This window comes from Penaeus vannamei, chromosome 30 (genome assembly GCF_042767895.1).
Source record: "Penaeus vannamei isolate JL-2024 chromosome 30, ASM4276789v1, whole genome shotgun sequence".
In the NCBI taxonomy this organism is placed as follows: Eukaryota; Metazoa; Arthropoda; class Malacostraca; order Decapoda; family Penaeidae; genus Penaeus; species Penaeus vannamei.
Genome location: NC_091578.1, coordinates 28,079,855 through 28,091,545, shown reverse-complemented (window position 1 = coordinate 28,091,545; position 11,691 = coordinate 28,079,855). Strand labels below are relative to the sequence as shown.

The following is an 11,691-nucleotide window of genomic DNA, read 5'->3' as shown; positions in this document are numbered from 1 at the left end:
TATATATATATATATATATATATATATAGAGAGAGAGAGAGAGAGAGAGAGAGAGAGAGAGAGAGGGTCGAAAACAACATCTCCATGGTCGGGAAGTGATACAAAGAAATGAATGTGAAAATATAACTTTATTTTGTTCTGTTTATTATTATTTTTTAATATTTACTATTTCTCTAACCTATAACAGTACGGCCTAGAAGGGGCGCGCCGCGGCCGCGACCTGCCTCTGGTACGCGCTGAAGAAGGCCTGCTTGGCGGCGGCGACTTCGGCGGTGTCGGCGACCTGGGGGGCGGAGCCTGGGAGTCCGGCGGGCACGGTGGCTGCCACGGGGCCGGTCCACTTGGCCTGCACGGGGGCGGCCTGCTGGAAGGTCGGCTGGAAGGTCTGCTGGGGCACGGCCTGGCTGAAGGTGGTGACGGCGGGGGCAGTGCCAACCGTGGCTGCAACCTGGGCGCGGTAGGCGTTGAGGAAGGCGTTGCGGGCGGCGGCAACCTCAACGGTGTCGCCCACGGGGGTGACGGTGCCGTCGACGCCGGCGGGGACGGTGGCAGCCACGGGTCCCATCCACTTGGCCTGCTGGAAGGTCGGCTGGGGCACAACAGGGACGGCGTTGAAGGCTGGGGCCTGCACCACAGGCACGCTGCCAACGGTGGCCCTCACCTGTGCGTTGTAGGCGTTGAGGAAGGCGTTGCGGGCGGCGGCAACCTCAGCGGTGTCGCCCACGGGGGTGATGGTGCCGTCGACGCCGGCGGGGATGGTGGCAGCCACGGGTCCCATCCACTTGGTCTGCACGGGCACCACAGTCTGGAAAGCCTGCTGGGGAGCGGCAGCAGCCTGAGCAGCGCGGAAGGCTTGGAAGAACCGCGCTTTCTCAGCCTGCACTTCGGGCGTGTCCCCGATGAAGGGGGCGGCCGAGCACACTCCCAGCACTGCCAAAAGAACCTGCCAAAGAAACGTTTCTCTTTACACGCTTTGCATGTTGCTGAAAGCACCTAACGCTTCCCTGTTCAACATAAGACATACACCCACATGGCGGTGTGCATTCACTTTAGTAAAGCATCAACAGTCATTTCCTTTGATCTCTCTGCCTTCAGTTCACTCGCAAAGGAACGTGAATTTACCAGAGACTTCATGTTGACTTTCGTGGACGAAGAACCGTACTGTGGCCACTCGAGGCTCCCGCCCCCTTTATATAGGCGGGCGGCGAAGGTCGGGCGGAGACCTTGGGGCGGAGACCCTGACCAAAGTTAGATAATTGTGGTTCAATAAACTGATGAGTGGGGACGGCTGTAGTCGAGGAAGCTGAAGAGAGGCTGACCGCATTGTATTTTCCGTCGCAGAGAAGATCAAGTTATCCCAAACGTCAGGAAATCGTTGAAAATTGAAATTCCGTGCGAATTCCTGCCTTCTGGGCAGTATGCTTTTTACTTCAACACACACACGTGTGTTGTGTGTATATACACAGATTTTATGTTAATATATACATACAGATTTACAGTTTTATATATCTGTGGGTAAAAGTATATATAGAATGACAGATTTAGGCATTCATCTTTAGAATTGTACGCATCTATGCAGAGGCAATTTGAATATTATCTTCTGGATGATGAACAAAGAGAATATGTGATATATGAGGAACATTGTTTTGCTAATCGAATTCAGTTCTTAGAGAGGTGTCTGTCTATAAAGTTTATATATGTGTGTGTGTGTATTTCTCAAACACAAACCCAGTAACGCGTAGACAAAAGTTAAGAGAAAATGCAGCTACATTTTGATTTCAAAATGAACGTTGTTTCAATTTCGTTAAGAATTACTCCTCAGACGAGAAAATCTTGACGAGCTCGAAACGGTGCGCTTATTTCCAGTTCACATTGTGGCTGTATTTTATATCCATCATTTATTGTCATTATTATCATTATTATTGTTGTTATTATTGTTATTTCATTCTATTAGCTTTTTTGTGCTTGCGCGAGCTAAATGCTTCAAAATCGCGGATGCGATGACGTTTCCAATAATACTTTAGATTGTTCGTGAAATTCACATCTATGGAAAAAGCATTTCTCTCTCCCTCTCTTCCAAATACAGATCCTATTGACTATCTTCTGCTCCTGGAACCTATTCTGTGGATAGGCTTCGCTAGTAATATCAAGGATGACAATGGCCAGAGAGAGTAACCGCCAGTGGAAACTTCTCCATTCTCACTTCTAAAACTTGAATACTAAGTGATTTTGCCGGAAGGAAATGGATCACCTGCATCTAAATCAGTCATTCGTTACCTTGCAAAATTATTGCGATAGACATCCAGCCATGCAACATGCATGTGTCCCCCTGTATTAATTCTGAAAGGTGTCCCTTCGTCCAAAGTTGTCATTAAAATCTTGCCGTCAGACGTGGACACCAGTCGCCGTCAGGTTTGGATTTGGAGGTTGAAACCGATTGGTTGATGGCTGGGGACTTGGATCTTTCGGGTCAGGATCTGTGGACCGTAATATCTGGAAGGCATGCTGGGCCTTCGATGCATGTCTTCTTGGTTTCTGCTAGTTACTGAAGCGGCCTTTCTTCTTCTTCTTCTTCTTCTTCTTTACAAGGGGTCAGCGCTGACCTTTGTGATTAAAAGGTATATCATTCGTAAAGTATTTTTTTTAGTTCCTATATCTGTATATTTCTTTGGCTATCTACCAGGCAGTTGGCCTATGCCTCAAGACATACTCATATATAGATAAATACATATACATACATATATAAATATGTGCGTGTGTGAATGACATATATATATATATATATATATATATATATATATATATATATATATATATATATATATATATATATATATATACAGGTGGCTGTACAATTTGATATATGTCTTAACGCAGGATCGGGATTCGCTGAGCATATTGCTTTGGCAGGTCTGGCAATAGGAGGAGAAGAGAGGAGAGAGAGAGCGGACAAGAAGAGAAGAGAGGAGAGAGAGAGCGGACAAGAAGAGAGGAGAGAGAGAGCGGACAAGAAGAGAAGAGAGGAGAGAGAGAGCGGACAAGAAGAGAAGAGAGGAGAGAGAGAGCGGACAAGAAGAGAAGAGAGGAGAGAGAGAGCGGACAAGAAGAGAAGAGAGGAGAGAGAGAGCGGACAAGAAGAGAAGAGAGGAGAGAGAGACCGGACAAGAAGAGAAAAGAGGAGAGAGAGAGCGGACAAGAAGAGAAGAGAGGAAAGAGAGAGCGGACAAGAAGAGAAGAGAGGAGAGAGAGAGCGGACAAGAAGAGAAGAGAGGAGAGAGAGAGCGAACAAGAAGAGAGGAGAGAGAGAGCGGACAAGAAGAGAAGAGAGGACAGAGAGAGCGGACAAGAAGAGAAGAGAGGACAGAGAGAGCGGACAAGAGAAGAGAGGACAGAGAGAGCGGACAAGAAGAGAGGAGAGAGAGAGCGGACAAGAAGAGAAGAGAGGAGAGAGAGAGGGGACAAGAAGAGAAGAGAGGAGAGAGAGAGCGGACAAGAAGAGAAGAGAGGAGAGAGAGCGCGGACAAGAAGAGAAGAGAGGAGAGAGAGAGCGGACAAGAAGAGAAGAGAGGAGAGAGAGAGCGGACAAGAAGAGAAGAGACGAGAGAGAGACCCGACAAGAAGAGAAGAGAGGAGAGAGAGAGCCGACAAGAACAGAAGAGAGGAGAGAGAGAGCGGCCAAGAAGAGAAGAGAGGAGGGAGAGAGGGGGCAAGAAGAGAAGAGAGGAGAGAGAGAGCGAACAAGAAGAGAGGAGAGAGAGAGCGGACAAGAAGAGAAGAGAGGACAGAGAGAGCGGACAAGAAGAGAAGAGAGGACAGAGAGAGCGGACAAGAGAAGAGAGGAGAGAGAGAGCGGACAAGAAGAGAAGAGAGGAGAGAGAGAGCGGACAAGAAGAGAAGAGAGGAGAGAGAGAGCGGACAAGAAGAGAAGAGAGGAGAGAGAGAGCGGACAAGAAGAGAAGAGAGGAGAGAGAGAGCAGACAAGAAGAGAAGAGAGGAGAGAGAGAGCAGACAAGAAGAGAAGAGAGGACAGAGAGAGCGGACAAGAAGAGAAGAGAGGAGAGAGAGAGCGGACAAGAAGAGAAGAGAGGAGAGAGAGAGCGGACAATAAGAGAACAGAGGAGAGAGAGAGCGGGCAAGAAGAAAAGAGAGGAGAGAGAGAGCGGACAAGAAGAGAAGAGAGGAGAGAGAGAGCGGACAAGAAGAGAAGAGAGGAGAGAGAGAGAGCGGACAAGAAAAGAAGAGAGAGAGCGGACAAGAAGAGAAGAGAAGAGAGAAAGAGCGGACAAGGAGAGAAGAGAGGAGAGAGAGAGCGGACAAGAAGAGAAGAGAGGAGAGAGAGAGCGGACAAGAAGAGAAGAGAGGAGAGAGAGAGAGCGGACAAGAAAAGAAGAGAGAGAGCGGACAAGAAGAGAAGAGAGGAGAGAGAGAGAGCGGACAAGAAAAGAAGAGAGAGAGCGGACAAGAAGAGAAGAGAGGAGAGAGAGAGCGGACAAGGAGAGAAGAGAGGAGAGAGAGAGCGGACAAGAAGAGAAGAGAGGAGAGAGAGAGCGGACAAGGAGAGAAGAGAGGAGAGAGAGAGCGGACAAGAAGAGAAGAGAGGAGAGAGAGAGCGGACAAGAAGAGAAGAGAGGAGAGAGAGAGCCGACAAGAAGAGAAGAGAGGAGAGAGAGAGCGGACAAGAAGAGAAGAGAGGAGAGAGAAAGCGGACAAGAAGAGAAGAGAGGAGAGAGAGAGCGGACAAGAAGAGAAGAGAGGAGAGAGAGAGCGGACAAGAAGAGAAGAGAGGACAGAGAGAGCGGACAAGAAGAGAAGAGAGGCCAGAGAGAGCAGACAAGAAGAGAAGAGAGGAGAGAGAGAGCGGACAAGAAGAGAAGAGAGGACAGAGAGAGCGGACAAGAAGAGAAGAGAGGACAGAGAGAGCAGACAAGAAGAGAAGAGAGGAGAGAGAGAGCGGACAAGAAGAGAAGAGAGGACAGAGAGAGCGGACAAGAAGAGAAGAGAGGACAGAGAGAGCGGACAAGAAGAGAAGAGAGGACAGAGAGAGCGGACAAGAAGAGAAGAGAGGAGAGAGAGAGCGGACAAGAAGAGGCACGATAACACACCTCTCCTTCTAATAGGTTACAGCTGATTGGACTTTAGAAGCGTGGATAAATTCAATCATGTGCCTGGCGTATTAATCGATTTTCATAGCGTTAGAAATATGAAAAGATTCCACTGAAATTGAAGGGAAAAATCTTGAGCAGTCATTGAACATTAAGTCGTGTCGACTGCACACACACACACACACACACACACACACACACACACACACACACATATATATGTATATATATATATATATATATATATATATATAGAGAGAGAGAGAGAGAGAGAGAGAGAGAGAGAGAGAGAGAGAGAGAGAGAGAGAGAGAGAGAGAGAGAGAGACAGAGAGAGAGAGAGAGAGGGTGGAAAATAACATCTCCATGGTCGGGAAGTGATACAAAGAAATGAATGTGAAAATATAATTTTATTTTGTTCTGTTTATTATTATTTTTTAATATTGACTATTTCTCTAACCTATAACAGTACGGCCTAGAAGGGGCGCGCCGCGGCCGCGACCTGCCTCTGGTACGCGCTGAAGAAGGCCTGCTTGGCGGCGGCGACTTCGGCGGTGTCGGCGACCTGGGGGGCGGAGCCTGGGAGTCCGGCGGGCACGGTGGCTGCCACGGGGCCGGTCCACTTGGCCTGCACGGGGGCGGCCTGCTGGAAGGTCGGCTGGAAGGTCTGCTGGGGCACGGCCTGCCTGAAGCTGGTGACGGCGGGGGCAGTGCCAACCGTGGCTGCAACCTGGGCGCGGTAGGCGTTGAGGAAGGCGTTGCGGGCGGCAGCAACCTCAGCGGTGTCGCCCACGGGGGTGACGGTGCCGTCGACGCCGGCGGGGACGGTGGCAGCCACGGGGCCCATCCACTTGGCCTGCACGGGGGCGGCCTGCTGGAAGGTCGGCTGGGGCACAACAGGGACGGCGTTGAAGGCTGGGGCCTGCACCACAGGCACGCTGCCAACGGTGGCCCTCACCTGTGCGTTGTAGGCGTTGAGGAAGGCGTTGCGGGCGGCGGCAACCTCAGCGGTGTCGCCCACGGGGGTGACGGTGCCGTCGACGCCGGCGGGGACGGTGGCAGCCACGGGTCCCATCCACTTGGTCTGCACGGGCACCACAGTCTGGAAAGCCTGCTGGGGAGCGGCAGCAGCCTGAGCAGCGCGGAAGGCTTGGAAGAACCGCGCTTTCTCAGCCTGCACTTCGGGCGTGTCCCCGATGAAGGGGGCGGCCGAGCACACTCCCAGCACTGCCAAAACAACCTGCCAAAGAAACGTTTCTCTTTACACGCTTTGCATGTTGCTGAAAACACCTAAAGCTTCCCTAGTCAACATAAGACATAACATGGCGGTGTGCATTCACTTTAGTAAAGCATCAATAGTCATTTCCTTTGATCTCTCTGCCTTCAGTTCAGTCGCAAAGGAACGTGAATTTACCAGAGACTTCATGTTGACTTTCGTGGACGAAGAACCGTACTGTGGCGACTCGAGGCTCCCGCCCCCTTTATATAGGCGGGCGGCGAAGGTCGGGCGGAGACCTTGGGGCGGAGACCCTGACCAAAGTTAGATAATTGTGGTTCAATAAACTGATGAGTGGGGACGGCTGTAGTCGAGGAAGCTGAAGAGAGGCTGGCCGCATTGTATTTTCCGTCGCAGAGAAGATCAAGTTATCCCAAACGTCAGGAAATCGTTGAACATTGAAATTCCTTGCGAATTCCCGCCTTCTGGGTAGTATGCTTTTGATTTCAACACACACACGTGTGTTGTGTGTATATACACAGATTTTTATGTTTATATATACATACAGATTTACAGTTTTATATATCTGTGAGTAAAAGTATATATAGATTGACAGATTTAGTCACTCATCTTTACACTTATACGCATCTATGCAGAGGCAATTTGAATATCATGTTCTTCTGGATGATGAATAAAGAGAATATGTGATATGTGAGGAACATTGTTTTGCTAATCGAATTCAGCTCATAGAGAGTTGTTTGTCTATAAAGTTTGTGTGTGAGGTTTCTCTCTTGTGAACACAAACACAAACACAGTAACGCGTAGACAAAAGTTAAGAGAAAATGCAACTACATTTTGAATAAAAAATGAACGTTGTTTCAATTTCGTTAAGAATTACTCCTCAGACGAGAAAATCTTGACGAGCTCGAGACGGTGCGCTCATTTCCAGTTCACATTGTGGCTGTATTTTATATCCATCATTTATTGTTATTATTATCATTATTGTTGTTGTTATTATTATTATATTCTATTCGTTTTTTGTGCTTGCGCGAGCTCAATGCTTCAAAATCGCGGATGCGATGACGTTTCCAATAATACTTTAGATTGTTCGTGAAATTCATATCTATGGAAAAAGAATTTCTCTCTCCCTCTCTTCCAAATACAGATCCTATTGACTATCTTCTGCTCCTGGAACCTATTCTGTGGATAGGCTTCGCTAGTAATATCAAGGATGACAATAGCCTGAGAGAGTAACCGCCAGTGGAAACCTCTCCACTCTCACTTCTAAAACTTGAATACTAAGTGATTTTGCCGGAAGGAAATGGATCACCTGCAACTAAGTCAGTCATTCGTTACCTTGCAAAAGTATTGCGATAGACATCCAGCCATGCAACATGCATGTGTCCCCCTGTATTCATTCTGAAAGGTGTCCCTTCGTCCAAAAATCTTGCAGTCAGACGTGGACACCAGTCGCCGTCAGGTTTGGATTTGGAGGTTGAAACCGATTGGTTGATGGCTGGGGACTTGGATCTTTCGGGTCAGGATCTGTGGACCGTAATATCTGGAAGGCATGCTGGGCCTTCGATGTATATCTTGTTTTTTGTTAGTTAAAACGCCTTTTTTTTTCAAGGAATCTGCGCTGACCTTTGTGATTAAAAGGTATATAATTCGTAAAGTATCTTTTTAGTTCCTATATCTGTATATTTCTTTGGCTATCTACCAGGCAGTTGGCATATGTCTGCACACATACACATATATAGATCAATACATATACATACATATATAAATATGTGCGTGTGTGAATGACATATATATATATATATATATATATATATATATATATATATATATATATATATATATATATACATATATATATATATATATATATATATATATATATATATATATATATATATATATATATATATATACATATACACACATATATATATATATATATATATATATATATATATATATATATATATATATATATATATATATATATATATGTATGTGTATATATATATATATATATATATATATATATATATATATGTATATATATATATATATATATGGGGGGGGGTGTCTGTGTGTCACACACACACATGTCTATACATGTTTATATAAATAAATATATATACGCGCGTGCACGCGCGCGTATGTTTCCTGCAAAATGCCTGCGCTTCCACTCAAATCTCAGGGCGAAAAAGATATCGCCATGAGAGGTCAACCGCACAAGAATGAGTGGCTATTCAATACCAATCACACACCAAAACATATGCATGATATATATATATATATATATATATATATATATATATATATATATATATATATATATATATATATATATATATAGGTGGCTGTACAATTTGATATATCTGTCTCAACGCAGGATCGGGATTCGCTGAGCATATTGCTTTGGCAGGTCTGGCAATAGGAAGAGAAAAGAGGAGAGAGAGAGCGGACAAGAAGAGGCACGATGACACACCTCTCCTTCTAATAGTTTACAGCTGATTGAACTTTAGAAGCGTGGATAAATTCAATCATGTGCCTGGCGTATTCATCGATTTTCATAGCGTTAGAAATATGAAAAGATTCCACTGAAATTGAAGGGGAAAATCTTGAGCAGCCATTGAACATTAGGTTGTGTCGACTACACACACACACACACACATATATGTATATAGAGAATGAGGGTGGAAAACAACATCTCCATGGTCGGGAAGTGATACAAAGAAATGAATGTGAAAATATAACTTTATTTTGTTCTGTTTATTATCATTTTTTAATATTGACTATTTCTCTAACCTATAACAGTACGGCCTAGAAGGGGCGCGCCGCGGCCGCGACCTGCCTCTGGTACGCGCTGAAGAAGGCCTGCTTGGCGGCGGCGACTTCGGCGGTGTCGGCGACCTGGGGGGCGGAGCCTGGGAGTCCGGCGGGCACGGTGGCTGCCACGGGGCCGGTCCACTTGGCCTGCACGGGGGCGGCCTGCTGGAAGGTCGGCTGGAAGGTCTGCTGGGGCACGGCCTGCCTGAAGGTGGTGACGGCGGGGGCAGTGCCAACCGTGGCTGCAACCTGGGCGCGGTAGGCGTTGAGGAAGGCGTTGCGGGCGGCAGCAACCTCAGCGGTGTCGCCCACGGGGGTGACGGTGCCGTCGACGCCGGCGGGGACGGTGGCAGCCACGGGTCCCATCCACTTGGCCTGCACGGGGGCGGCCTGCTGGAAGGTCGGCTGGAAGGTCTGCTGGAAGGTCGGCTGGGGCACAACAGGGACGGCGTTGAAGGCTGGGGCCTGCACCACAGGCACGCTGCCAACGGTGGCCCTCACCTGTGCGTTGTAGGCGTTGAGGAAGGCGTTGCGGGCGGCGGCAACCTCAGCGGTGTCGCCCACGGGGGTGATGGTGCCGTCGACGCCGGCGGGGATGGTGGCAGCCACGGGTCCCATCCACTTGGTCTGCACGGGCACCACAGTCTGGAAAGCCTGCTGGGGAGCGGCAGCAGCCTGAGCAGCGCGGAAGGCTTGGAAGAACCGCGCTTTCTCAGCCTGCACTTCGGGCGTGTCCCCGATGAAGGGGGCGGCCGAGCACACTCCCAGCACTGCCAAAACAACCTGCGGGAAGAAAGATGCGTCACTTATACCTCTCAATGAAAAAGACAAACATACTCTTAACGCATTTATAACATGCTTGAGTACACTACTGTATAGTAACGAATATGAATATGAATTCCAAGTGTGGTGACGACAAATTACTAATCGTTCTCGTGACCATGAAAACATCCCGTACCAATCCATCCAAACCAAACTACACGCCCAGTTCCTCGTTCAAAAGGAGCCCAAAAATAGTTACCAGAGAATTCATGTTGTCTGTCCCGAACCTAGATCCGTACTGTGGTGGACCCAGACCCACGCGCCCTATTTATACGCACGCGCAGAAGGTCACACACATAGAGAGACCTTGACGCCGAGACCCTGTCTAGTTCTCCTGTGAGCGTCACCGGTCGCCCAGCCTCTTCCCACGTGGTCAGTCTCCCCGGGGCATTCCTTAACCATAGCCGCTTCTTGGGTGTCAGTCTCGAAGATGCTGTGGCAGGACTTAGGCGTTTATGACATCTAGGAAATCGTATTGTCATTTCGTAGGTGAATGAATGCTTAGCTGATTGGTTTTGGAACACTGATTGGAAAGATAATTTTGATTCGGTCACACATATATGTGAATACATGAATAGGAATACATATGTATACGTAGATACACATACACTCACACACACACACACACACACACACACACACATACATACATATATATATATATATATATATATATATATATATATATATATATATATATATATATATATATATATATATATTCATATATGTAAATAAATACAAATATGCATATGCATATATATATATATATCTATATCTATATCTATCTATCTATATATATATATATATATATATATATATATGTATATATATATATATATATATATATATATATATGTATACATATGTATATATATGTATATATATATATGTATATATATACATATGTATATATATATATATATGTATATATACATATGTATATATATGTATATGTATATATATATATATATATATATATATATATATATATATATATGTGTGTGTGTGTGTGTGTGTGTGTGTGTGTATGTATATATATATATATATATATATATATATATATATATATATATATATATATATATATATATATATATAATGCACACACACATACACATATATATGAATATATATAGATTTTTTTTGTATATATATATATATATATATATATATATATATATATATATATATATATATATATATATATATATATATATATATATATATATATATGTATATATATATATATATGTATATATATATTGAATATATATATACTGAGCATATACGGATATCCATCTATGTATATACGCATGCATTCACACACAAAAAAAAAAAAAAAAAAAAAAGATCAGAATATCCCCTTTCACAGCCGCCATGTCGTGACCGATCTGCTCACGACATACCCACGAGTTTATATAATTAACATAGTAAACATCCCCGCCTCATTTTGTGTCACAACCATCATGAATGTTTAATGCTTATAAACATGCGCGCGCGTGTGTGTGGTTGTGTGCTTATAATTATTATGCGTGTGTGTGTGTGTCTACATCTTTTTGTGTGCATTCGTGTGTGTGAAAGTTCCTCTCTTCTTGTGTGTGGATATGCCCGTGTTCTTGTGTGTATGTGCGTGTGAGTGTGTGACAGTCGATATACTTCCCAGTTTACTTTTTATATGGGTAAGTTCTTCCGCCATTCTGACCGCCTTT

General features: G+C 45.3%; 3 protein-coding genes across 3 annotated transcripts; all 3 read right to left on the bottom strand.

Moving 5' to 3' along the window:
• Positions 1 to 109: 109 nt before the first annotated feature.
• LOC113829213 (cuticle protein CP1499) lies at positions 110 to 1,163 on the bottom strand. The gene is made up of 2 exons (XM_027382328.2): positions 1,123 to 1,163; positions 110 to 943 (listed from the first exon to the last, which is right to left on the bottom strand). Exons 1-2 carry the CDS (start codon positions 1,132 to 1,134, stop codon positions 194 to 196), a joined length of 762 nt encoding a protein of 253 aa, XP_027238129.2. The 5' UTR covers positions 1,135 to 1,163; the 3' UTR covers positions 110 to 193.
• A 4,345-nt stretch (positions 1,164 to 5,508) lies between these two features.
• LOC138867541 (cuticle protein CP1499-like) lies at positions 5,509 to 6,560 on the bottom strand. The gene is made up of 2 exons (XM_070143405.1): positions 6,515 to 6,560; positions 5,509 to 6,340 (listed from the first exon to the last, which is right to left on the bottom strand). The coding sequence occupies exons 1-2, from the start codon at positions 6,524 to 6,526 to the stop codon at positions 5,576 to 5,578; spliced, it is 777 nt and encodes a 258-aa protein (XP_069999506.1). The 5' UTR covers positions 6,527 to 6,560; the 3' UTR covers positions 5,509 to 5,575.
• A 2,507-nt stretch (positions 6,561 to 9,067) lies between these two features.
• On the bottom strand, positions 9,068 to 10,220 carry LOC113829212 (cuticle protein CP1499). The gene is made up of 2 exons (XM_027382327.2): positions 10,179 to 10,220; positions 9,068 to 9,940 (listed from the first exon to the last, which is right to left on the bottom strand). The coding sequence occupies exons 1-2, from the start codon at positions 10,188 to 10,190 to the stop codon at positions 9,152 to 9,154; spliced, it is 801 nt and encodes a 266-aa protein (XP_027238128.2). The 5' UTR covers positions 10,191 to 10,220; the 3' UTR covers positions 9,068 to 9,151.
• Positions 10,221 to 11,691: the final 1,471 nt, after the last annotated feature.